This window comes from Pogoniulus pusillus, chromosome 5, assembly GCF_015220805.1.
Source record: "Pogoniulus pusillus isolate bPogPus1 chromosome 5, bPogPus1.pri, whole genome shotgun sequence".
Classification (NCBI taxonomy): Eukaryota; Metazoa; Chordata; class Aves; order Piciformes; family Lybiidae; genus Pogoniulus; species Pogoniulus pusillus.
This window is the reverse complement of record NC_087268.1, coordinates 7,504,540-7,532,449: the sequence shown is the minus strand read 5'-3', so window position 1 is coordinate 7,532,449 and position 27,910 is coordinate 7,504,540. Positions and strand designations below refer to the sequence as shown.

General features: G+C 46.7%; 1 protein-coding gene across 1 annotated transcript in view; it reads right to left on the bottom strand.

Annotated features, from left to right (window-relative positions):
* Nucleotides 1–27,910, bottom strand: part of MYH15 (myosin heavy chain 15) — a 98,583-nt gene that overhangs the window by 41,076 nt on the left and 29,597 nt on the right. Inside the window, exons 5-20 of the mRNA XM_064143129.1 lie at nt 25,411–25,567; nt 21,856–21,883; nt 20,169–20,262; nt 19,695–19,715; nt 19,025–19,117; nt 16,624–16,687; nt 16,421–16,519; nt 11,272–11,375; nt 10,445–10,583; nt 9,619–9,737; nt 7,739–7,888; nt 6,404–6,574; nt 5,109–5,288; nt 4,368–4,500; nt 852–919; nt 128–215 (exon numbers count right to left, since the gene is read on the bottom strand). Coding sequence (XP_063999199.1) covers nt 128–215; nt 852–919; nt 4,368–4,500; nt 5,109–5,288; nt 6,404–6,574; nt 7,739–7,888; nt 9,619–9,737; nt 10,445–10,583; nt 11,272–11,375; nt 16,421–16,519; nt 16,624–16,687; nt 19,025–19,117; nt 19,695–19,715; nt 20,169–20,262; nt 21,856–21,883; nt 25,411–25,567 — 1,708 coding nt within the window. The remainder of the gene's footprint in view (nt 1–127; nt 216–851; nt 920–4,367; nt 4,501–5,108; nt 5,289–6,403; nt 6,575–7,738; nt 7,889–9,618; nt 9,738–10,444; nt 10,584–11,271; nt 11,376–16,420; nt 16,520–16,623; nt 16,688–19,024; nt 19,118–19,694; nt 19,716–20,168; nt 20,263–21,855; nt 21,884–25,410; nt 25,568–27,910) is intronic.

Here is a 27,910-nt window from a genome sequence, read left to right as displayed (position 1 = left end):
TCACTAGGGCAGAGTAGAGGGGCAGGAGAAGTACGGTATGTAAGTACAAACTGGTGGCTTGGAGGTAACTATTGGAAGGACACAGTTGAAATATTCTGCAGCGTTCAGACTGCAGGATCTTTCCTACCTGGAGTTTTGGATTCGTTGGGGATAATGCATCGTACGAAGTGAGGGGCTGTGGATTTTAAGTTAGTCATCAGCTTGTTCAAATTTTCCTGCAACAGACATGTGAAAATCACAACCAGCTTTAGCTGTTCAGTGGAACTGCAATCCTTTATTCCTTCAGTTGGCTGTGATGTGTATTAATGTCACCCCTGTAAGTAGCCTCCAATAACATACCAAAGTTATCGCTGGGAAACATGTCCAAATAAACCAAAATATGAATTGACTTTAGTTGCAGAAACTCATCATTTTCAGCAGAGTCTTAAGAAGACACACATGTAACTCACAGCCCCAGAAACATCAGAAACAGGAGAAGCAGCAAGATACAGCATCATCACAGGATCACAGAATGGCAGGGGCTGGAAGGGACCTCAAAAGCTCATCCAGTCACACAGTCTCAAGTTGTGCCGGCGTAGGTCTAGGCTGGATGTTAGGAGGAAGTTGTTGCCAGAGAGAGTGATTGGCATTGGAATGGGCTGCCCAGGGAGGTGGTGGAGGCACCATCCCTGGAGGTGTTCAAGCAAAGCCTGGATGAGGCACTTAGTGCCATGGTCTAATTGACTGGATAGGGCTGGGTGCTAGGTTGGACTGGATGATCTTGGAGGTCTCTTCCAACCTGGTTGATTCTATGATTGCTCTTCAATAAATTGCCTTAACTCAAACAATCAGATGGCAAGAGGTGAACAAACCTTGTGCAAGGAGGAGACGGTCTGAAAAGAGGCACCTTTCTTACGTTTTTTTTCTCCACCCTGGTCACCTAAGGAAAGAAAATATGAAAAGAAAGAAGTAAAAGATCCAATCTGTGTCTCAGTAGAGAGTGCATACAGGTCATGGGGACAGACAAATCCTTCTGGCAGCACAAATCCCTTGCAGTGAAAGGCACAGCTAATAGCTTGCTGGCTCTGATTGCTCAAGTGTTATCCAAAACCTTCTGAACATCAAGTGGGATCTATTACAGGTTTGTAGATCTCTGTTCGTACTTGGGGTTTCTGTCAAGGACTGCTGCCAGCTTTCTGGATTGCATTTGCATTTCACAGCATCATTTGTTATACAGAAAGTCTACAAATATGAATAAGGTAGAGTCATAGAATGGTTTGAGTTGGAAGAGAACTTACAGGTCATCTAGTTCACAGAATTTGGAGATAGCATTAGGTTGGAAATGACCCTCAAAGGTTATCTTGTCCAACTCCCTTGCAGTCAGCAGGGACACCTCCAACTAGATCAGGTTTCTCAAGGCCACCGCAAGTCTGATCTTGGATGTCTCCAGGAATGGGACCTCAACATTCTGGGCATCCTGTTCCAGTATCTCACCACTGTCATTGTGAAGAACTTTATCCTGATGCCTAACCTAAATCTATCCTGCTCCAGCTTTAAAGCATTGCCCTGCATCCAGTCACTAAAAGCCCTTCTTAACAGTCCCTCCCCAGCCTCCCTGTAGGTTCTCTTCAGATATTGAAATGCACTTCTATGGTCATAGAATGAAAAAAATCAACCAGGTTGGAAGAGACCTCCAAGATCATCCAGCCCAACCTAGCACCCAGCCCTAGCCAGTCAACTAGACCATGGCACTAAGTGCCTCAGCCAGGCTTTTCTGGAACACCTCCAGGGATGGAAACTCCACCACCTCCCTGGGCAGCCCATTCCAATGCCAATCACTCTTTCTTGCAAGAACTTCCTCCTAACACCCAGCCTATACTTCTCCTGGCACAACTTGAGACTGTGTCCCCTTGTTCTGTTGCTGGTTGCCTGGGAGAAGAGGCCACCCCCCACCTGGCTACAGCCTCCCTTCAGGTAGTTGTAGACAGCAATGAGGTCAGCCCTGAGCCTCCTCTTCTGCAGGCTGCACACCCCCAGCTCCCTCAGCCTCTCCTCACAGGGCTGTTTCAAGCCCCTCAGCAGCTTTGTCGCCCTCCTGTGGACATGTTCCAGTATCTCAACATCTCTCTTGAATTGAGGTCTTCCTGAAACCTTCTCTTCTCCAGGCTCAATAGCCCCCAGTTCTTTGAGCCTGTCTTCACAGGCAACGTGCTCCAGCTCTCTGATCATTTTTGTGGCTTCTTCTGGACCCACACCAGCAGGACCATGTGCCTCTTGTGTTGGGTGTTTATAGCTGGACACAGTACTCCTGGTAAGGTCTCACCTGCTTGCCACACAGATCCAACTCCCCTGCCATGGGCAGGGACACCTTCCACTAGACCAGGTTACTCAAGGCCCTGTCCAACCTGGCATTGAACACCTCCATGGAGGGGGCATCCACAACCTCTCTGAGCAACCTATTCCAGAGAACCTGCACCAGTAAACAGAACAAGTCATGCTGCTGGAAAATTGCCACTGCACACTGTGCTGTACAGACACTGATGCACATGTGCCTGCTGTGCAGACACTGAACTCGTGCAACTAACATTGGTCTAGGTTTGAGGGAAATGAATATTTGCAATTTTAGATACAGCAGCTTTGCATCCCCTGAATTTTGCTTAAAGCTCCAGAGCCAGAATCACTCAGCTCCTCCAAAGGAGTGCTAGTTTCTGACATGACCTTTATGAAGTTTCACAAGAGCCAAACATGACCCAAAGTGTACAGCAATTGTTGCAGCTTTCTAAACACTGGACCATTAGATCATCACCGGGAGGTCTGGCGTTTTGTCACCTGCCAACAATACTCAACATCACAGGAGAAGTGAAGAGTGCAAGGTGCATGATGGGATTATCCACAGCTTGTCCCCTTTCTTGGCCATGACACTGCCAAGACTGGGAAAGGCTGACCTGGGCAGAGTATTCTTTTCTCCTGACACTGAGGAGAAAGGTGGTGGTGATCTGTTGGACAGGAATATCCACAGGCAAATAGGCAGTGACTTGCAAGGGTTTGCTAGTGGCAGGATTTTTATTGCTTCCATTCATCTCCACCTCTTATTCACATTATGGAGTCTGCAGCCTCCTTGCTTCCTCAGAAAGTGTCTCATGATTCATGACAACAACACCTATGGAAATTAGGTTACTAACAAATAGGTTGTAGCTGACTGTAACTTCAGGACATAGAAGCTACATCTCTGTAATGAATGCCAGTCTGATCTACTTAAGATCAGTGTTCTGGAGGCTTGCTACTTGTCTTAGAAATAAAACAGCTCTGTGTAATGCAGACAGCTTTAAAATGTTCAAAGAATCATAGAATGATTTGGGTGGGAGGGGACCTTAAAGACCAACTAGCTCCAACCCCCTGCTATGGGCAGGGACACATTTCACTAGACCAGGCTGCTCAGGGCCTCATCCAACCTGGCCTTAAACACCTCCAAGGAGGAGGATGTATGTCTTGGCAAGCAAAAAACTAGCAGCAAGGTGTATTGGCAAGTTCTTCTGCTTTTGCCAATGTGGAATGGTGTTGAGGTACTTTCAGTGTCTACTTGCCACTGATTATAGAACCATAGAACTGTTGAGCTTAGAAGAGACCTTTGAGGTCATCAACTCCGACCACTCACCCAAATCTCACAGTTCCACCACTACTGCTAAGCCACTACCACTAAACCACATCCCTAAGCACCACATCTGTGAATCTCTAAAACACTTGCAGGGATGATGACTTTGCCACCTCCCTGGGCAGCCTGTTCCAGTGCTTTATAACTCTTTCTGTGAAAAAATTCTTCCTACTATCCAATCTGAGCCTCTCCTGGCACAATTTCAGGCTGTTTCCTCTCATCTTGTCACTTGTTGCATGTGAGAAGAGAGTGGCCCCCTCTGAGGTAGCTGTAGAAGCCTCCTCTTCTGATTGCTTCAGCTGTTCCTCATAAGACTTATAATCCATCAAAATATTCCAAAACATCCTTTTGTATTTCTTATTGGATACAAGGCGGAAAATACAAGCAAGGGGGATGACAGCATGGGAAAGAAGAGCTGCTCTTTTCCACAGATATTTCTGTGCAACAGTTTTTGTGCCACACTTGCAGGCTCAAACTCCCCCTGGAGTGCTGACAAGGCTCAGATTTCCTTGCCAGAATTGCTCAAAGTTATTATGCATTCAAATTAGCCGAGTTAATGGCACTTTGGTATAACTGGCAAACTCCTACAGATGCTGTGCACATCTAAATAATTAGTCACTGCCTCATTTAGTGTTGAGCAAATTGCAGATGAGAGGATTGTTTTGTTTCTTAAATGTATTCCCAAGCATGCATCCCAGGAATGAAAGAAACCCCATGTGAGGCTGCTTCTGCTTACCACTGTCAGCACCAATGTAGCTTTCAAACAAGCTTGCCAGGAGTTTGTTGGATGATTTTTGGAAAATGCCCACTACAGTTTCATTAAGTGGGTCCTTGTTCTTCTCAAGCCACCCAATGATGTTGTAGGGAACCTACAGCAAGGCATTGAAACTAAATCAGAGGTTGCAAATCACAGAATCATAGAATGGTTTGAGTTGGAAGGAATCATAAAGATCAAGTAGTACATGGGCAGGGACACCTTCCAACCTGGCACTGAACACCTCCAGAGAGGGGGCACCCACAACCTCTCTGGGCAACCTGTTCCAGGGTCTCACCACACTCCTCTTCCTAATATCAGATCTAAATCTCTCCCCTTCCAACTTCAATCCATTTCCTCTCATCCTATCAGTATAAGCCCTTATAAAAAGACCCTTGCCAACTTTCCCAAGATTGAAAGTGGGATGCTGCCACTCTTTAATGACTAGTCTGAGTCTGGTTTAAGTGGCAAAGGAAAGGCATCTATTCAGCAAAAGCATCACTAGACTTCCTCAGTTGTTTCAATTCATTTGTGTACCCAAGGACCAGATGTCCTGGAGTCTGGTGACAACTTGCTGTGCTGCAATACTTGTGCAGAGAGAGTAGATGTCTGCTTTTATTCCTTGCTGTTTCTTTCTTCCCCTCTCCATCCTTCCCTTGTGGTGTGCTATGGACCCAACCCCACTTGGAAGACCTCTAATACAAAGTTGACAGAGGAACTTACTGAGCCAGCATAGTGACGAAGTTCAAAGTGGGCTTCATATTTCCTTTTCTTATCAGGCCTGGGCTTCTGTAAGTTAGGTGACTTGCCAAGATGGTTGTCATAGAGTTTGGCTTTGAATGTCATATCAGTAGCTTTTGGGAACATACATTCCTCTTCAAGGATGGACAGGATTCCCAATGGCTGTGGAGTTAAGAACACCTTTGTTGGAAAATGCATAGGCTGCCTGCTTTCAAGAGCTGTGCAGGCTGTGGTTTTGATCTGATGGAGTTTGAAGCTTGCAAAATTTCTTCTCACTCTGAGTAGAAAGCCTTTGGCTGTTCTGTTGAAATAGTAAGCACATCTTTGGCTATTCAGTATATCTGTTCTGCCTTATGATGACTTCCAGAAAGGGTGTGATTTACCATTCAAGGCAGTCAGACCTCTTTTGGGCCAGCATTGATTGCTCCATCAAATAACCATCATTTGGTTACATGATGAACTAGGAAAAGATGAACTAACTTCATAACACTAGACAGAGTGTTTGAGGGACTAGAATAATGCAGAGATATCCTGCTCCCCTAGAGAAGACTGATCAAGCAGAAGAGCACTTAATAATCAGCCTTTCTGTTCCAACTGTTCCAAAGGTCTCACTAATGCAATACTCAAAAAATCATTTTTTGCTCACAGATCAGCAGGGTTAGATGCCACAGGAGGTGTCAGAACAAGAGATGCAGCAAGGGACAGCTGTCCCCACCACACTGGGAAGGGAAGGGAAGGGAAGGGAAGGGAAGGGAAGGGAAGGGAAGGGAAGGGAAGGGAAGGGAAGGGAAGGGAAGGGGAAAGGCAAGGCATATATGCCATGCTGGGGAAAGGGTGAGAGAGAACCAATAGATCTGGGTTAGGAAGAGCACATCAATGTGTAATGGAAGAAAAAGGAACCTCACAGGGAGAGGTGACTGAAATGTACCAATTGCCTTGAGAAACGAGTTTGGTGTTAGGCATACATGGCACAAAGTAAATGGAAGAGCAGAAGGATGTTCTGTGAGTCTGATTCTGTGAAAAGTAAAAGCCAAAGAAGCTTAGGCAACCATACAAATTTAGCTATGGCTTGTGGTTGCTATTGGATTTGCTCAGCAGATTTATGGAGGTCAAGCCAAGAAGACACAGATACCACAAACAGTGGCTTTCTTCTCATTCTGTATTGCATATAGAAAGGCAAGAAACCTGTCCTGGTGTTTATTCTACCCTCTTTGGTGAGAATTGAGGACATGAATAAAACCAATTCAGCAAATACACTTTAGCACTCCTGGACATACCTTTTCAATTAGATCAATGCAGGCCTGCAGGTCCATGCCAAAATCAATGAACACCCAGTCAATGCCTTCCTTCTTGTACTCTTCTTGCTCCAGGACAAACATGTGGTGATTGAAAAACTGTTGCAGTTTCTCATTAGTGTAATTGATGCAGAGCTGCTCAAAGCTGTTAAACTGCAGAGAGAGAACAACAACAACAACAAAAAGAAGCATTTGTACCACAGGGCTTGATGGAACAGCAAAGACAAAGCTGTTTACATCTAAACCTTATAACTATCTGGTTGAGAAACTGCTGAGCATAACACCAAAGGCAAAGGAGGGGGAAGTTCAGCAGCTGTCTTCTGGAGCATGAGGATGTCCAGATTTGCTCAGGTCTCTCAGGATGGACATACCTTTCCTTCAGCAGCATGCCACACCATGTCTGATAGCAGGGCCAACATGCTTTGTGCTGTGCTGCATACAGAGAGCAAAATGAAGCAGCAACAGCAATTTTCAGGAATGGATCCTGAGAAACAGAAGCTTTGGTGTGCTCTCCTCACATACACTTGTTTACAACAACGATAGAGTCTTGGAATAGCCCTGTTTAGAATGGACTTCAAAAGATCAGCTGGTCCAGCCTTTTGTGGGAGAGGGAGCCTAGATGAGATTGTCTACAACCTAGTCCAAGCACACCTTAAAAACCTCCAGTGATAAGGATTCTATGAAATACTGGGAGCTTGTTCCTGTGAATGATTGTTACAGTATCACAGTATTATTAGGATTGGAAGAGACCTCACAGATCATCAAATCCAACCCCATTGTAAAAGAAAAGTCTTCTTTAAACTGAGGTGGAGATAGATCTTACATGCTGAGATACAAAAGGAAAGAAATAGCCCATGTGAAACATGCTTTCTCTCAAAGAGAAAGAGTGGGGGAAATACATTCTCCTAAAGCACAGCTCAAAGCATGTGAGATGTTGTATTTGCTAAAGAATCATACGATTGCTTTGGGTGGAAAACGCCTCTAAGATGAGTCCAATCATCAACCTAACACCACCATGTCCGCTAAACCATGTCCCAAAGTGCCATGTCCACACTTGAATATCTTCAGGGACAGTGACTCCACTACCTCCCTGGGCAAAATGTTGCCATCCTCTTCCTCCTCAAGAACTGTCAGCATATCCAGTTGTAGAAAGCATTCAGCATTTAGCACATCTGCACGTGGAAGAAGTAGTATTATGCTCTTTGCCTTACGGCGCTCTCAGGACTTTGCCTTCTGTTCACTTAGAAAGACCCACCCACAGCTATCACTTGGTGTCTTCTATGTCCTTCTACCAAGTTCTCACACATTAGTACTCACATCAAAGATTTCAAAGCCAGCAATATCCAGGACTCCAATGAAGAACTGTCTTGGGAGCTTGGTGTCCAAGGTCTTGTTGATGCGGACCACCAGCCATTTGAACATTCGATCGTAGACCGCCTTGGACAGGGCTCCAACAGCATACAAAACCTAAAGCACGTGGTTCAAAACACCACTATGAGAGACAGAATCTCCTGCAGATACAAGGATTGGAGTGCAGTAGCTGATTTCAATCCCTATTTAGGATTTATAACCACTGAGATAAACTTGATACAACACTCAACTTCCCCTCTTACCTATGCTGACTTCTCTTTGCATTCTGTATGCACATGCATACTAATGTGTATGTAAAGTGCTAGTAAGGTACCTTTTGGGAAACAAGTGGACAGGAAGTTGCAAATGTTTCAGTCCCTTTCATAGGTGTAGAAGTCAGGAGTCAAATGGCAGCCAGGAGCTATTGCTAGTATTCTGGGGAGGTCTGTGCTCAGGCTGCTCATGGCCATTTGCTTCCAATTTTTGAGGGATGCTATGGCAGATGATAGGAAAAGACTGACAAAAGTCTTCAGGCTGGATAGACCTCCCTCTGGATGTTTTCTGCTTTCTGAGATGGTGCCATGAGCTGTCTTCAATCAACAGTTTCACACAGTATCACAGTATCATCAAGGTTGGAAGAGACCTCACAGATCATCAAGCCCAACTCTTTACCACAGAGCTCAAGGCCAGACCATGGCACCAAGTGCCACGTCCAATCCTGCCTTGAACAGCTCCAGGGACGGCGACTCCACCACCTGCCCGGGCAGCCCATTCCAGTGTCCAATGACTCTCTCAGTGAAGAACTTTCTCCTCACCTCAAGCCTAAATTTCCCCTGGCACAGCCTGAGGCTGTGTCCTCTCCTTCTGGTGCTGGCCACTTGAGAGAAGAGAGCAACCTCCTCCTGGCCACAACCACCCCTCAGGTAGTTGTAGACAGCAATAAGGTCCCCCCTGAGCCTCCTCTTCTCCAGGCTAACCAATCCCAGCTCCCTCAGCCTCTCCTCATAGGATTATAGAATTGTTTTGGTTGGAAAAGACCTCTAAGAGGATCAGGTGACTCCATCATAGAACCAACCAGGTTGGAAGAGACCTCCAAGATCATCCAGTCCAACCTATCACCTGGCCCTATCCAGTCAACTAGACCATGGCACTAAGTGCCTCATCCAGTCTTTTCTTGAACACCTCCAGGGACGAGTCCAACCACCCAGGGAACACCACCATGGTCATTAAACCATGTCCAAAAGCGTTCAGATATTTCTTGAACACCTCTAGGGATGGTGACTGCCACCTCCCTGGGAAGCCTGTTCCAATGCCTGATCATTCTTGCAGGAAAGAAATTTTTCCTAACATTTTTCACCTAAAAGCTGCAACATCTTCCACAATACTGCCATGGATGCAGCAGTGCTAGCCCAGGGGCTTTTCCTAAACAAAAAGATACCTTTAAGTGGATATTACCTTTGGCTGATTGAGGTCACACAGAGCTGAAAATTGCATGAATAATGAATGAGTGAATAAATAATTCATGTTCAACTCTTTTAGGTAACTATTCTCTGCTAGAATTAGATGTTAATCCCCATGTGGTTTTCCTGCACCTGGTTTCCTTGAGTGGCCACTACTAAGACACCAGGAAAAATTTGATATCAAAGGCTATGCTGGCCACTAGTCCTTTGTCATTCACTTTACCAGTTCCCCCCACTTTCAGTGTCTGTTCTCCCAAGTATGGTGATTGAAAATGAGAACACGGAGTGGAGGTACAAGTTAATGTTTCTAGCAGCTCTCAGAAGTCACAGTTGAATCCATAGATCTTGCAGGACAAGTATCCAAACATCCTAAGAGCTTCTCCTTACCTGTTCAACACTTTGACCTTTGGTCACATACTCGTTACCGACTTTCACCCTAGGGTGCAATAAACCCTTAATCAAATCAGAGGAGTTGATTCCCATTAGATAGGCAGCCTTGTCAGCACCTGATCAAGAGAAACATGGTTTCAATTACTGTGACATTCTACATGGAAACATGTCTAGCCAAGAAAAATACATTGAGTACCTCCATTTCCAAAGGGAAACTCGATTGAGGTCTTATTCTCTTAATGATTTATGTTATGTGTGCCTAGCATAAATTGTTTGTGATAGAGCAGGTCCTTCTCCATTGTGATAGACAAGGTCATCTAGCTACAAGAATCACACTTGAGAGAATCTTCAGGTATACAAAAAAGAATGTATATAGAATCATAGAATGTTAAGGTTGGAAGAGACCTTTGCAATCAGCAAGTCCAATCACTCACCTAGAGCTCACAATCCCACCACTGCTGCTGAGCTACTGTCACTAAACCATGTCCAAACCCACTAAACCATGTCCAGGTGCAAGAGAAAGTAAAGAAATAAGACCTGAAGACATGAAAGAGAAAGCTGAGGCAACAATTTGTTGCAACTCTGTTGTTCAAATAGTCACAAAAATGGATTTCATTAGGTCACTCTGAATAGGTCTCTTCACCTTCTACTAGGTAAGGTAACCTACCACTGAATGAACTACCACACAGTACTCTTGGCTGAGCAGGAGCTACACTGTGTGGCACCAAACCAAACAGGCTGCTCATTCCTCAGCACAGCGCATGATAACTTCTCACATGCCAGAGTTTGGAAGGTAAGGATTCATTTTAGGTGTTATTCTTACTTTCAGTGCCGTCAGCCTCTGCCTGCTCTTCTCTGGGTCTCTGTTTGAATTTCATGTTCCCAAAGTGCATGATGGCACCTGTGAGCTTGTAGGAACCAGCCTTCTCATCTGGCACAAATCCCAAGATGTCCATGGCTTGCTGTGAAAAGAAGACAGGGATTTTGTCACTTCTCCATCCAGAAGCAATGACATTTTGCAGCCCTGCAATCTGCCTTTGCATGGCAGATGTTACTGACTTGCCAAGGGGCATTGTCTCACAAAGTAGGCACTGAACACCCTGAATTCCCCACAGTGGCTGGGGAGCAGGAGAGCTTCCTTTACCTAGCATTTTATATATCAACATTGTTGTGCCTATAGGCTTTACATGGAACAAGGCCAGATCCAGAGGTAGAATCACAGAATTATTGAGGCTGGAACACACCTCTGAGATCAGCAAGTCCTGCCTATGACCTCACACCACCACATTGACTAGACCAGGTCACTAAGCGCCACATCCAATCTTTCCTTAAACACCTCCAGGGACAATGACTCCAGCACCATCCTGAGCAGTCCACCCCAGTGTCTAATCACCTTTTCCATGAGGAAACATCCAACTTAAGCCTCCCCTGGCACAGCTTCAGGCCATGCCCTCTCATCTTGTCACAAGTTGCCTGGGAGTGGAATCCATCAGGCCTCATGCTTCCTGGTATGAATGTAATTAACACCCATTTTGGCTTTCATCTCGGTCTAGTAGCTTTAGTGACCAAAGTTAGGCTCCTCTCAGCACTTTTTCTCCCCTCTCCTCACACCTAACTGTGAAGAAGAAACTCAAACCAATATTAGCTTACATCCGTTGCTAACAGTTCTTCTCCATCATCCAAGTTGTCCACCGTAACTACTCCTTGCGAGCAGAAGTGGTAGTCGTATGGGTTGGTAGATACCAGCAGCATATCTGTGAAAGAATTGCTAAGGTTAAAAGAGCCATTCTGCACAACTGGTTATAAAGTTGGCTTGTTCTTTCAGACAGAAGATGAGAATATTGCACACACCTCTATTAAGCATGTTTTGCACCACACCGAGTTCATAATCATAGGTTGACTTGGGTTGGAAGGCACCTTTAAGGTCATGTAATTCCAACTCCCCTGCCATGGGCAGGGACACCTCTCACTAGACCTTCACAGTATCACAGTATCACCAAGGTTGGAAGAGACCTCACAGATCATCAAGTCCAACCCTTTACCACAGAGCTCAAGGCTAGACCATGGCACCAAGTGCCACGTCCAATCCTGCCTTGAACAGCTCCAGGGACGGCGACTCCACCACCTCCCCGGGCAGCCCATTCCAGTGTCCAATGACTCTCTCAGTGAAGAACTTTCTCCTCACCTCCAGCCTAAATTTCCCCTGGCACAGCTTGAGGCTGTGTCCTCTCGTTCTGGTGCTGGCCACCTGACAGAAGAGAGCAACCTCCTCCTGGCCACAACCACCCCTCAGGTAGTTGTAGACAGCAATAAGGTCTCCCCTGAGCCTCCTCTTCTCCAGGCTAACCAATCCCAGCTCCCTCAGCCTCTCCTCGTAGGGCTGTGCTCAAGGCCTCTCCCCAGCCTCGTCGCCCTTCTCTGGACACGCTCAAGCATCTCAATGTCCCTCCTAAACTGGGGGACCCAGAACTGAGCACAAGTTCTGACCTTCCACTAGGCCTTATCCAAACTGGCTTTGAAGACCTCCAGGGAGGGAGCATGCACAGCCTGTCATTTCCCACAGAGCCTTACTTTCTGCCCCGTATGCCTGTTGGTGTAAAATCCCACCTCAGTACAGTGCAGAAGAAGCTCTTAATGTGGTCCAAGATGGGGACAATAGGCTTGGTTCCTATGCTTTATGAAAGATCCTCACAAAATAGTGGCTTCCAGATAAGACAATTGGCTCTTGCTGAACAAAAGCCTGACTATGGTTCTCTCTTTCCTTATTCCATTCCCCCCAAAACACAGAGCTGTTTTCTAGAAAGCTCCAAAAGTACAGGGAGAGTCATAGAATCAGAGAATTAGCCAGGTTGGAAAAGACCTTTAGGATCATTGAGTCCAACCATTAACTCAGCACTACCAAGCCCACAACTAAATCATGTTCCTCAGCACTACATCTACACATTTTTAAGTGCCTCCTGTTTCCTAAAATGAACAGAAAAAATCACCCACATTCAGCAGAGGAGGGTTTGGTCTAGATTTCAGTATCTTATATACAAAGACACACACCAACCAGTCTAAATATATAGAGATATGTAAATCGTAGATTCATAGAATGGTTTGGATTGAAAGTGACCTTAAAGATCATCTAGTTCCAATCCCCCTGGAGTTGGGAGGGACACATCTCCCTAGACCAGGTTGCTCAAGGCCCTGCCTAACCTGAGTTTGGTTGTGTCTATCAATATATGTGTCTATAAAATCATAGAATCAACCAGGTTGGAAGAGACCTCCAAGATCATCCAGGCCAACCTAGCACCCAGCCCTAGCCAGTCAACTAGACCATGGCACTAAGTGCCTCAGCCAGGCTTTGCTTCAACACCTCCAGGGATGGTGACTCCACCACCTCCCTGGGCAGCCCATTCCAATGCCAATCACTCTCTCTGCCAACAACTTCCCCCTAACATCCAGCCTATACTTCTCCTGGCACAACTTGAGACTGTGTCCCCTTGTTCTATTGGTGGTTGCCTGGCAGAAGAGACCAACCCCCACCTGGCTACAGCCTCCCTTCAGGTAGTTGTAGACAGCAATGAGGTCACCCCTGAGCCTCCTCTTCTCTAGGCTAAACACCCCCAGCTCCCTCAGCTTCTCCTCATAGGGTTTGTGTTCCAGGCCCCTCACCAGCTTTGTCACCCTCCTCTGGACACATTCCAGTATCTCAACATCTTTCTTGAATTGAGGAGCCCAGAACTGGACACAGGACTCAAGGTGTGGCCTGGCCAGTGCTGAGTACAGGGGCAGAATAACCTCCCTTGTCTTACTGGCCACACTGTTCCTGATGCAGGCCAGGATGCCATTGGCTCTCTTGGCCACCTGGGCACACTGCTGGCTCATCTTCAGTCTACTATCTACCAGTACCCCCAGGTCCCTTTCTTCCTGGCTGCTCTCCAGCCACTCTGTCCCCAGCCTGTAATATCCTCTCAAAGTCCATGCTACTTTGCTACGCAGTCACTATGTATTAATTTATCCACAATCATCCACATTTAGAGATATGTGTGGTCATGTAAGAATTCATCACTCCTTGTCTACAAAACAAAAGCCCATGTTGCTTTCAGCCTCTCAGGAGCCTGTAGGCAAGCCCCTGCTGGCCGGAAACATTTGTGCCACTGAAGAGTAGACAGACAGACAAGTGATGAGAAGAAGCCTGTTTTCCCAGCATAGGACTTCACACAGGCATCTCAGTGCAGTGCTTCCTTGAAGTCTTTCCCATAATCATCATTAATTAGGCCACATAAAAGCTAAGGAGGTTAAGGACTTGACCACTGACTGCCAGGATAATAAGGACTTCAAACCAGATGGTGATTACACTATGGCTCAGAGCAGTTAAGTGCCGCAATCAAGTGGCTCTTCGATGTGCTTTATGAAATGTGTTTCTCCAGAGTACAAGTTAAAATCAGTAAACTGCATCACTCAACTACAGAAGCATAGAATGCATCAGGTTGGAAATGGAATCTTGTCCAAATCCCCTGCAGTCAGCAGGGACACCTCCGATGAGATCAGGCTGCCCAGGGCCACATCAAGGCTGATCTTGAACATCTCCAGGGATGGAGCCTGTGATGGTTTGGGTGTTCCCTGCCCCCCTCACACTTTGGAAATTACCCAGACTAGACTCAGCTGGCTCTGGGAATTGAATGAAGCTTATATTTACAGCTAGCACAATATACAGCAGATATTTACAGTATATATACAGATATACACAGAAATACACAAGGTAAAAGGTAATACAGAAACACAACTCCCCTCCCAGAAACTTGAGTCCCCAGGAGGGGCTCTCAACCACCCCTTCACCTTCCCCCTACCCCTCTCAACCTTACCCCAGTCCCAAGGAAGAATGGAGGTTTGGCCAGGGGGCTTAGGAAGCAAAGTGGATTAATTAAAGAAACAGCAGAGAGGCTAGAGAGAGAGGGAATGCAGCTCAGCCAGTTCCCCAGCAGAAGTGGGACTCCCTTATCTATGTTTGGATTTTTGCTTTTATACATCTCAGCAAGCCTATGAGAGAGGTAGGCATCAACCTTGTTTTCCTTTCACAGCCTGTAATCTGGTTCTTCTCACCAAAACATCCTAGCTAGGCTCAAACTAGCACAGGGCCTTAACCTCATCCCTGGGCAACTTGTTCCAGTATTTCACTGTGAACAACTGCCTCCCAATGTCCAACCAAATCTACTCTGCTCCAGTTTTGAACCACTGCCCTTTGTCCTTTCACTACAAGCTTCTAAACAGTCCTTCCACAGCCTTTCTGTAGGTCCCCTTCAGATATTGAAATGATGCTCTAGGGTCTCCACTGGAGCCTTCTCCACGCTGAATAGCCCAAACTCTCCCAGCCTGTCCTAATAGGAGAGCTGCTCTACCATCCAATCATCTTTGTGGTCTTCCCTGGACCCGCTCCAGCAAGTCCGTGTCCCTCTTGGATTGAGGAGCTGTACACAGTACTCCAGGTGAAACCTCAACAGAGCATAGGGGCAGAATAATACATCTCAACCTACTGGCCATGCTAGAGGGAAAAAAAACAACCAAACAATAAAACCCAAACAACCCCCCCCAAAAAACAACACCAACAACAGGAAAAAAGTCAGCTAGTGAAGGTTTTCTTCAAAGCATTAGCAAATGGAAATAGAGAGACCTCATCTGCTCTCTGATCTTCTCCAGCAGGTCTTTGGGACCACAGTCAACGAGGGAGAACATGAATATGCAGCTTTGCACATTCTCTTTCGCATCCTAACATGCCAGTTTGGCACTTGGGGCAGAAAGAGGTAAGAGGCTTTTCTTCACAGACCTGTGAGCAAATCTCCTCATGTGAAAATCTGGGCAATTAATTTTTTATCTCCCCAAGTGCTTTTGGAGGCAAAGCACTTTCCAGATGCTTTGAGACCACGGGTTACACGAATTAAAAGTGATGTTTCTTTTGCCTTTGTAACACTACATTTTAAAAGTCCTGCCTGAGACCCATGCCCTTAGTCTAATCTGTAATATCACTGCACGTTTGTAGGGTACCTGCAGCAGCCTATCACACAGACATGGTCTCTGTTGCTGCCACTGGAGCAGCATCTTGAAAAGAGTGTATTTAAGAAGTTAGTTTATATCTTTAACAGAGTAGATAAGTGGAAGTTCAGTTTTCTCAAATGGAAATATGAAGCTTTTTTTTCTGAGCACAAGTTTGCTCATTGACCCTTTCCTCAGCCACTGTCTGCTCACAGCATCATCACCAGGGACAAGGGAAGATGAAGGAGTGGGCATAACTGCTGCTGCCTGGGTCAATACCATCTTCCTCAGTATGACCATGAGCACTGCACTCTAGAGGATCACAGATTCATAGAATGGTTTGGGTTGCAAGGAACCTTCAGGTTCATCTATTCCCAACCCCTCTGCCAAGGGCAAGGACACCTCCCACCGTACCAGGTTGCTCACAGACTTGTCCAACCTGGCCTTGAACACCTCCAGGGAGAGGGCATCCACAACATCCCCGGGCAACCTGTTCCAGTGTCTCACCACCCTCACTGCAAAGAATTTCTTCCTAATATGCAGTCTGAATCTCTCTTCTTCCAGCTTCAGTCCACTGCCCTTCATCCTATCACTACAAGCCCTTGTGAAAAATCCCTCCCCAGCTTTCCTTAGGTCACTTCAGGTACTGGAAGGCTGCTCTAACGTCTCCCCAGAACCTTCCCTTCTCCAGGCTGAACAGCCCAACCTCTCCCAGCCTGCCCTCATGGAGACATATTCAGTTTAGGATTAGTTCTTCAAAGCTCAAAACCCATGTCATGCTTACCCAGCAGTTCTGGTTTCTTTCCTGATAGGATTTGGTAGAAGATGTGATAGTCTCTTTCACCTGGTTGCTGGAAAATCACTCGGGATTTCTCCAGTAAATCTAGATGCAGAAAGATAAAGAATGAAAAGGGCTTTGCAGCTTTCAGGTTAGTGACTGCTGGGGTTTTATTTTTCCTTTTGAAAAGAAGAAAGCTTGCTGCTTACAGATCTCAATATCAGCAGATGACAGCTTGCCTGTGGTTCCAAAATGGATTCGGATGAATTTCCCCTAATTCACACAGGAGAATACTGTAATTAGTGCACGCAGGATACGCAGAGGGCAGCAAAAGGACAGCATCTGAAGTGAATCATTTCGGTTGGAAAAGACCCTGAAGATCATCAAATTCAGTCTTTATCTCAACACTAGCAGATCACAGTTAAAACGTGCCCCTCAGCACCATGTTTCCACAGCTTTGAAATCCCTCCAGGGATGGGGACTCCACAACTGCCCTGGGCAGCCTGGGACAGGGCTTGACACCCCTTTTGGGGAAGATATTGTTCCTCATGTCCAACATAAACCCCTTCTAGGGCAGCTTGAGACAGCTTCTGACCTATAGCTTGTTCTTTGTGAGAAGAGACATATACCCTGCTCCAACCTCCTTTCAGATAGTTGCAAAGAGCCAGAGAAATGCTGAGATCCTGGAATGTGTCCAGAGAAGGGCAACAAAGCTGTTGAGAGGCCTGGAGCACAGCCCTGTGAGGAGAGGCTGAGGGAGCTGGGGGTGTGCAGCCTGCAGAAGAGGAGGCTCAAGGGGCTGACCTCATTGCTGTCTACAACTACCTGGAGGGAGGCTGTAGCCAGGCAGGGGTTGGTCTCTTCTGCCAGGCAGCCAGCAACAGGGACACAGTCTCAAGTTGTGTTGGGGGAGGTATAGGCTGGATGTTAGGAGGAAGTTCTTGCCAGAGAGAGTGATTGGCATTGGAATGGGCTGCCCAGGGAGGTGGTGGAGTCACCATCCCTGGAGGTGTTCAAGCAAAGCCTGGCTGAGGCACTTAGTGCCATGGTCTAGTTGACTGGCTAGGGCTGGGTGCTAGGTTGGACTGGATGATCTTGGAGGTCTCTTCCAACCTGGTTGATTCTATGATTCTCTCAGCCTCCTTTTCTCTCGTCCAGAGAGCCAGTTCATGCTAACTCTCTTTGCACAGGCAAGTTTTCAATGAGAGACTCATAGATTCTCCCTGGACAACCTGTTCCAGTGTCTCACCACCCTCACTGTCAAGAATTTCTTCCAAATATCCAGTCTAAATCTCCCCTCCTCCAGCTTCCATCCATTCCTCCTTGTCCTATCACTGCAAGCCCTTGCAAAATATCAGATATCCAATAATGATATGAAACTTTTCTAAGTCTCAGTCTGTGCAGCTTTGTAATCAGCTTTTAGGACCAGAATCACAGGTCACAGGCTGTTAAGTGCCAGGATGAGCTATGGGAATGCTTCCAGTTTCATTTCACAAGGCAGGTTCACTGTAATACAGGGTTCAGAGCAAGGACCCTGGACATCAGAAATGCAGGTTACTCTTCTGATTTCTCCTCATTTGCAATCCTAGTTTATATGCAACTTACTCAAGTCAGAAGGATTCTGTGATTTCCCACTGCTTTGCCCATTAACTCTGCATATTAATTCACCAAAATTTCATTAAAAATGATGTAGTTTTCATTTAACTTATCACATTCAAACGTATCAGCTCTTCAAAGTAGAGAATCATAGAGTTGTCCTTGTCCAACCATCAGCCTAAGACCACAATGACCATTAAACCATGTCCAGAAGTGCCATGTCCACGCATTTCTTGAAGACCTCCAAGGATGGTGACTCCACCACGTGCCTGGGCAGCCTGTTCCAGTGCCTGACCACTCTTTCATCATCGTTGTCATCCTCCTCCTGCTCCTCATGTTTGTCTAGTTTTCTACAGATGCTTACAACCACTGAGCTTCTCCACCCCTTCCAATGTAATTTTTAACCGAATTTGTCAGGGAAGCATGAGCCATAAACTCAGGCTATTGTCCTCTTTTATTCCTTTTTGGACCTCTAAAGCAATGTGGAGCAGATGTGTCAGAGACTGAGCTCCTGAGGGGATTGTCCTCCTGCAAGATGAGGGGCCCAAGCTGCCAGTACTGAGGGACAAACAGGAGCAGCTTACTTAGCCATAAAGTAGATGGTTTAGGTTAAAGGTACGAGTAATGCTGCATGTATAGGCCTGAAGAGGGAGAAGATGTGGGAAAGGAGCCGAGGTTGTGATGAATTCCTGACATTTAGTGACAAGGTAGAACTATTACAGGGAGAGAAAAATGACTTAGGCCAGTGCAAAACGTGGCAGGAAAGTCAAGCAACAGTCTTAGCCCTGGGGAAGATCTTGGAAGAGCTTTGCTTGTCTCCTGACCATGTGCAGTTTGAACCATTTTTCAGACTGGATCTTTTTATCTTTAATCCTTCCTGGAGTTTTTCCCTGTTTGGGCCCTACTTTGTTACTCTTCCACTGTGTGGAAATACAACCATGTTAGTGGATGAAGGAAGGAGCAACTTCTGCAGGGATTACTCCAGAGATGTTGAAGGGGACGTTACGAACTTACAAAACGTGAGGAGTTGTCGTTCCTCAGGGTTTTGGCATTGCCAAAAGCTTCTAGGGCTGGGTTTGCTTGAATGATTTGATCCTCCAAGGTGCCCTAGAAATCAAGGTTGAAATATTAACGAGGACCCTACAGGCCACAAACTCAGATGTCAGCTCTACCACAGCCATGCACTGACTTACAGGGCAGAAGCCTAGCAAAGGGATTTAGCTCCACCCTAGGGGAGGCACGGTGTGACTGGCATGGCAGCAAGGTCCTCAGCCAGTTCTGAGTTTGAGGCTTGAAAGGCCTCAAACATTCTGCTGCTTTCTACTGTTTTGCTTTGTAGATTGGATATTCTATGCCATCTGCATAGGAAACAAATCACTGTATCTTGCCATGTGCTGTGAAGCGTGTTAGGACATGCAAGGAGAGGGGCTAGGGGAGACAGCCACAAGCACTAAAATGCATTAGATTTGAAAGCAGTCAGAGCTTGTAATGGTTGTGGGCTTTGGAGTTGAGAAAAGCATTAACTGTCACATGCACAAACTTCAGTTTGCTGAAGCAGGCTGCCTGGGCTCCAGGGATCCTAGAGGACCACAGAAAGTGAAGTGCTGAGGTTCATGATGTGAACTGACAGAGCTCGGTGCCGTTTTCACGTGGAAAAGACAAAATGGCAAAGCTGATGACTTACCCCAGTTTTGGTAGCTGGTTGCTGTCAAAAGAGAAACAGAATGGGTTAAAAAACCACAACAAATGAGAGGATGTGAGTACTAATATGAAAGACATCACAAAAGGTAAAGACTAGCAAATGTGGGTGTCTAGTGGGAACCAACGCTCCAGCAGGGTGTTTTGCAGAACCATAGAATGGTTTAGGTTGAAAGGGATCTTAAAGATCATCTAGTTCCAACTCCCATGATGTGGACCCCCCACTAGCCCAGGTTGCTCAAGGCCTTGTCTAATCTGGCCTTGAACACCACCAGGGAAGGCACATCTATGACCTCCCCTGGCAACTTGTTCCATTGTCCGTTGTCTTATCATTGGCCACCATTGAGGAGAGTTCAGCCTCATGCTCTTTAGAGCATATGGGGTGAGGAGTGGTGAGGTGGGTGTTACACAAGAGATAAACCTTGGGAGTCCAAAATGAAAGAGCCCTCAGCAGACTTACATTCTTTTTACCAGGTTCCCCCAGGGCTGCCACGGTGGCAAAGTACTGGATGACACGCTTTGTGTTGACAGTCTTGCCAGCACCAGATTCTCCACTGGAGGAAAGAAGAAGATAATGCAGATATTGTTCAAACAGCTGCAAATGATCCTTCCATCTCTTTGTCCTGCACACAGGCTGTGCTCAGAACCACTGACTGATTTGTGGCCACTTGAGTGGAAATCACACTACACTGACAGAAGGAAGAGTTTTGTGAAAGCCTGCAAGAACAGCAACTCACTCACTCTTCATGTGGCTCAGAAATCTGGCACAAACGCTTTCTGCACTGAGCTTTCTGCAGGGGCACGATATTTTCTCATGACCTTCCAGGCTGAGAGTCTGAGGGACAATTACATGCAGCCAATAGGTTACAGAATGCAGAGTGGCTGGAAAGCAGCCAGGAAGAAATGGACCTGGGGATACTGGTAGATAGTAGCTGAAGATAAGCCAGCAGTGTGCCCAGGTGGCCAAGAGCCAATGGCATCCTGGCCTGCATCAGGAACAGTGTGGCCAGCAGGACAAGGGAGGTTATTCTGCCCCTGTACTCAGCACTGCTCAGGACACACCTTGAGTGCTGTGTCCAGTTCTGGGCTACTCAATTCAAGAGAGATGTTGAGGTGCTGGAATGGGTCCAGAGAAGGGTGATGAGAGTGAGGGGCCTGGAACACAAACCCTATGAGGAGAGGCTGAGGGAGCTGGGGTTGTTTAGCCTAGAGAAGAGGAGGCTCAGGGCTGACCTCATTGCTGTCTACAACTACCTGAAGGGAGGTTGTAGCCAGGTCTCTTTTCCCAAGCAACCAGCAATAGAACAAGGGGACACAGTCTCAAGTTGTGCCAGGGGAAGTCTAGGCTGGATGTTAGGAGGAAGTTGTTGCCAGAGAGAGTGATTGGCATTGGAATGGGCTGCCTGGGGAGGTGGTGGAGTCACCATCCCTGAAGGTGTTCAAGAAAAGCCTGGCTGAGGCACTTAATGCCATGGTCTAGTTGACTGGATAGGGCTGGGGGATAGGTTGGCCTGGATGATCTTGGAGGTCTCTTCCAACCTGGTCGATTCTATGATTCTGTGGTGGCTCCACCACCCTCTTGGGCAACCTTTGTTGATGCCTGACAGCTCTATCATCACCACCACCATCATCATCATAAGGTAGTGGACCATTTCATCTCATCTCTATGACTACCTAGATGATCCTTGGGGTCCCTTCCAATCTGGCATTCTGTGATTCTCCTTTTCTGTCTTGGTCATCTCCCTGCTTTTCTATGTGCCTACACAACATCCTGAAATATAATTTGTAGCAAGAGCCACCACACTGAAAAGAAGCCTTCTTTGTTCCAAGGGGGCAACCACAGCAAGGCTAAACCTGGAAGAAGCTTTAAAAAAAAATATCTGCTGAGTTGATTTCATGCCTGCTTGAAATGAACACCAGATGGGGATTAGAAGTGGGCCAGCCTCCATCAAGCTCTCAGCTGCTACTTTCCCATGAGGCTCAAGGCAGCTCTCAGGTGGCCAAATTGCCGGTGACTTGGCTTGGATCTAGTTCCAGGCAATCTATCTGAATTTTTCAGGGTCACCTTGTATTCCAATCCACTTATTTTTCCTTCCAGGTTTCTTGCAGCAGCAAAGTCTCAAACCAGTCAAAAAAGCAGCACTTACGTGATCAGCATGGACTGATTCTCCCGATCTGTGGAGGGGAAAAAAGAGATATCAACTTAGCAGCCTGTACAAACTGCTCATTAGAATTGCAAAGGAGCACCAACTACATCAAAATCAGTCCTGCAAGGAGAGGAGAGGAGAGAATCACATGGAGCAGAACATGGGAAGTTCAGTTCTAGTCCTGCCTTGGATCCTCCCTTTGTGCTTTGTTTGAGTTGTTACTAAAGAGCTGCCTGTCGTGCATGTTCCCCCTGTGTCTGGGAAACCATAATCATAGGCCACAGGAATAAAAGTTGGAAGAGACCTTTAAGATCATCACATCCAAACATTAACACAACATTTCCAAGCCCACCACTAAAGCATGTCTCTCAGCACCACATCCATGTGGCTTTGAAACTCCTTCAGGGATGGGGACTCCACCACCGCTCTCAATAGCCTGACCATTTTGGGGAAGAAATTGTTCCTCATGTTCAACCTAAACCTCCCCTGGTGCAACCTGAGGTTCTTTCCTCTTGCCCTGCCAATTGTTTGGAGGCCAGAAAAGAAAGTGATCCTGTCACCATCATGATTGTTTTCTGAGTCCTGAGTACACATCTGACCCTTCTGCTACTCCGGTACTAGAGCAACCCAAGTGATGTTGTTTGTTCACAGGCTGTTCCTCACTGTGCATACATATGCTTCTTCAGCTGGCCATGCTGCTGGAATCACAGAATTGTTTTAGTTGGAAAAGACCTCTAAGGTCAAGTCCAACCATTGGCCTAACCCTACCATGACCATTAAACCGTGTCGAGAAGTGCCATGTCCACACATTTCTTGAACACTTCTAGAGATGGTGACTCCACCACCTCCCTGGGAAGCCTGCTCCAATGCCTGACCACTCCTGCAGCAAATACATTATTCCTAATAGCCAACTTAAACCACCTGTAGCACAATTTCAGGTAATTTCCCCTTGTTCTATCACCTGATACTAGAGAGAAGAGACTGACCCTTCTCTGGAGACATTCAAGACCTGTCTGGATGCATTCCTGTGTGACCTGTGCTAGATTCTATGGTCCTGCTCTGGCAGGAGGGTTGGACTCTCATGTCCAGAGAAGGGCAACAAGGCTGGTGAAGGGCCTGGAACACAAACCCTATGAGGAGAGGCTGAGGGAGCTGGGGTTGTTTAGCCTGCAGAAGAGGAGGCTCAGGGGTGATCTTATTACTGTCTACAACTACCTGAAGGGAAGCTGTAGCCAGGTGGGGTTGGTCTCTTCTCCCAGGCAACCAGCAATAGAACAAGGGGACACAGTCTCAAGTTGTGCTGGGGGAAGTCTAGGCTGGATGTTAGGAGGAAGTTGTTGCCAGAGAGAGTGATTGGCATTGGAATGGGCTGCCCAGGGAGGTGGTGGAGTCACCATCCCTGGAGGTGTTGAAGAAAAGACTGGATGAGGCACTTAGTGCTGTGGTCTAGTTGACTGGATAGGGCTGGGTGCTAGGTTGGCCTGGATGACCTTGGAGGTCTCTTCCAACCTGCTTGATTCTGTGATTCTATGACCTATGGATATCCCTTTCAACCCCTATCATCCTGTGGTCCTGTGCCCCCTACCTCAGGTTTGTTGTGCCCTCACTCTTACTGGCCTGACTCTAAACTGAGCACCCTGACCATAGTACACCCTTCTCTGACAGAAGACCACCTCTTTGCAGCCACGTGTACGTCACCTCTGCCCAGCCATTCTGTCCCATCACAGCTGTGGCACGTCCCACGTTATCAAAACCAGGTGACAGCAGCAGATGTGTTCCCACCAGGTTTCTTTGGGATTTAGCCTGGTGCCTCCCAGGACCCTGCATGAGCACATCACTGCTGCCCTCTGCTGAAAAACTATCCTTTTTTCCAGCAATTTCAGCTTCACCACAAGAAAAACAGGAAAATCTGGGGTGGTTCAGGATGGAGAAGAGGAGACTGAGGGGAGACCTCATCACCCTCTACAACTGAAAAGAGGTAGGAGCCAGGTGGAAGTTGGTCTCTTCCCACATGCAACAAGTGACAGGGCAAGATGAAATGGCCTGAAATTGTGCCAGAGGACATTCAGGTTGAATATTAGGAAGATTTTCACCACGCAAAGGGTTATCAAGCACTGGAACAGGCTGCCCAGGAAGGTGGTGGACTCACCCTCTTTGGAGGTATTTAGAAGAGAAGTGGATGTGGTGCTGGGAAATGTGGCTTAGTGCTAGTGGCTTAGCAGTAGTGGTGGAACTGTGAGCACTAGGTGAGCAGTTGGGCTTGGTGATTTCAAAGGTCTCTTCCAGCCTCCACAGTTCTCTGGGTTAATGGTTGGACTCAATGATCTTAAAAGTCTTTTCCAGCATAAAAGATTCTACAATTCCATGAGCTTCTTGCTGGGGGATTGGTGCCCAGATCCATAGCAGTCAGTGCAACACTGCACCACAGCAGGTTCATAAGTCCACAGATTGCTTTGGGTTGGAAGGGACCTTAAAGATTATCTAGTTCCAACCCCCCTGGCATTGGCAAGGAAGAACCAGTTTCATGCCAGTGATGTGCACCCTGAACCCTGAGAGCTGCCCTTCACTGACTTCTGGCTGCAAACATCTTCTGAGAGTTAGAATGCTAAGGATAAACTGACAGTAACTTTAGTTTTGAGATTGTGAAAATGCTGACAGACTGTTCAGACATTTTGGGGGGAGGGGGGGGGCTGGTAGACTCACCCAGTTCAGACAGCTACATTTGTGCATCTTCCAGATAATCCTCCTGCTGACCTTACTGCTACCATGAGTGCCACAGGGACAGTCATCACAGAATCATAGAATGGCTTAGGTTGGAAGGGGCCTTAGAGGTCACCAAGTTCCAACCCCTCCTGCCATGGGCAGGGACACCTCTCAATTAGACTTTGGTTGCTCAAGGCCTCGTCCAACCTGGCCTGGGACAATTCCAGGGAGGCAACATCCACAACATCTCTTAGTGACCTATTCCACAGTCTCACCACTCTTGTACTGAAAAACTTCTTCCTAAGACCCAGTCTAAGCCTACTTTCCCTCAGCTTAAAACCATTCTCCTTTGTCCTGTTGATAGACACCCTTATGAGGAGTCTCTCTCCAGCCTTCCTTGATAGACACCCTTATGAGGAGTCCCTCTCCAGCCTTCCAGTAGGTTCCCTTTAGGCATTGGAAGGCAGCTATAAGGTCCTCCCAGAATCTTCCCAGGCTGAACAACCTCAGCTCCCTCAGCCTGTCCTCACAGCAGATGTGGTCCAGCCCTTAGATCACCTTTGTGGTCCTCCTCTGGACTTGCTCCAACAATTCTATGTCCTTTTTACCATGAGGACACCAGAACTGGATGCAGTACTCAAGGCAGGGTTTTGCAAGAGCAAAGGGAACCTTATAGTCAGGGGACTTAAGCAAACCAAACCAATCTATTAAAACAAACTGATGCAGATTGCCAGGCCCCTGTTGTATGTAGAGCATTTCTACATTGGTTGCACACTACCAAAGCTCTCAGTGACCAATCACACGAGCTAAACAGAGCAAAACCCCAATGTGGAAGCAAACAAAGCCACTTACTACGCAGCATATCGTGGTACGCATTGTCAGCGATGGAGAAGATGTGAGGAGGAGCCTCTGAGCGCCTCTTGCCTTTGTATGCAGCAACAACCTCTGACTTGTAGACAGGCAGCCACTTGTAGGGGTTTATAGTCACGCAGAATAAACCAGAATATGTCTGGAGAGGAAGACAAAACACGAGTGAAAAAAAAAAGCCCTCCTCAAGGAATGAGAAAAACCTCTCAGCTGATCCAGCAGGACCTGGTGTTGCCAGCTTCTGATTTGAGTTCCAACTCTGACTTGAATTTCAGCTGCAGATGTCAAACCACCTTCCAAAGAAGGGAAATGTATTTCGAAGATGACATCAACCAGAAACCATTCCTTTACAAAACAAAGGAGCAGCAAAGAGACCTACATCTGATTTTCTGCTATGCTACACTGGACATAGTTTAGTGACCATGGTGGTGTTAGGTCAACAGTTGGACTCAATGATCTTAGAGAACTTTGCCAACCAAAACAATTCTATGATTCTAAGAGTTGTTCCCTCTCCTCATTACGAAGGAAAGAAAAATTAGAGCTTTCCTGTTTGAACTCCATTCTTGGGAGGAGCAGCAGTCTCTCATTAGTAATTAGATGTGAGCTCCTTGGGGCAATTTCTGGTGGGCGTTCAAAGAGAAAACAACATCGTAGAGTTATTCCCCAAAGCTGTGGAGCTCTATTCAGCTTCTGGAGAAGTACTGTTGGTAAAGAATCTATCTTTAGAACTACTCTTTGGGCTATCTAGGTCAGCTAGCTGAGGCCTGTCTGTTCTGAGGAAGAAGCAGTTTTCAGTTGTAACACCAGGAAACCAGACTTAGCTGGCAGCTCTTGAGGTACTTACAGTATCACAGTATCATCACAGTTGGAAGAGACCTCACAGATCATCAAGTCCAACCCTTTACCACAGAGCTCAAGGCTAGACCATGGCACCAAGTGCCACGTCCAATCCTGCCTTGAACAGCTCCAGGGACGGCGACTCCACCACCTCCCCGGGCAGCCCATTCCAGTGTCCAATGACTCTCTCAGTGAAGAACTTTCTCCTCACCTCCAGCCTAAATTTCCCCTGGCGCAGCCTGAGGCTGTGTCCTCTCGTTCTGGTGCTGGCCACCTGAGAGAAGAGAGCAACCTCCTCCTGGCTACAGCCTCCCCTCAGGTAGTTGTAGACAGCAATAAGGTTACCCCTGAGCCTCCTCTTCTCCAGGCTAACCAATCCCAGCTCCCTCAGCCTCTCCTCATACTTAGCTCAGGTTGAAGGAAAAATCTTGAAGGGAACACAGTTACTACATGGGCACAGGCATTGTGTGCACACAGATTAGTAAACTCAATTGCATCCTAAAAGTTTGTGAAGCCTAGATGCCTTCATCTAAAAAAATCACAGAATGTTAGGGGTTGAAAGGGCCCTCCAGAGATCATCTAGTCCAACTCCCCAGAGTTGGCCTTGGCATAAATTCTCACTTTCTACCAGGAAAAGAGAAACTCCAACCAGTAAATTGATTAAGGTAAAGATGAGAGATTCAATGTTCTCCCTACGCTGACCTGCAAGCAAAGCTGTGCCAGGTGTGTCCATACAAAGGTTACTAGAGAAATGCAGAAAACGTTCAGCAATCAAAATTTAGTTTGGGAGAAGCTGGATTTGCTCCTCTTATGAACACCAAGAGCTAGAACAAGGATTGGCCAGAAAATCTACAGATTCCCTTGACAGTCACTGTCCCTGCAGATGTTCAGGAAACTTGTGGACATGGCACTTCTAGACGTGGCTTAATGGCCATGGTGGAGTTAGGTTTGACTCCATGATTTTACAGGTCTCTTGCAACCTAAACAATTCCATGATACTATGATTTCAGATACAGTTGGATACAACAAACTGAGAGCAAAAGTTTTGCCTCATAAAATGAGATGGTACTGAAGCTTGTTCAGCTGCTGACAGAACTTTTATTAATGAGGGTATGGGGAAGATACAGAAGAATCTAAAAGGTCAGACTGAGATAAGCCAGGTATCAGAACTGAAAATGAAGGGAATAAAATGACTGACAGAAAGGCTCATACTTCACAGAAGTTGTGTGTCTCTCCTAAGCTTGGGGCATTGTTTCTTAACAAGGACATCTCCCTGGCTGGTATCAACATGGATTCATATTAGGGAAGGAAAAATAAAACAGGTCTCCCCAGTGCCTGCACTGCAGAAAATATGAGCGATGACATCCCTCTCCTAGGCAACCACATAAAAGAGAGGTCCCTGGAGACATCCAAGATCGGACTTAGAATCATAGAAACAAGCAGGTTGGAAGAGACCTCCAAGATCATCCAGGCCAACCTAGCACCCAGCCCTAGCCAGTCAACTAGACCATGGCACTAAGTGCCTCACCCAGGCTTTTCTTGAACACCTCCAGGTATGGTGACTCCACCACGTCCCTGGGCAGCCCATTCCAATGCCAATCACTCTCTCTGGGAAGAACTTCCTCCTAACATCCAGCCTCTACTTCCC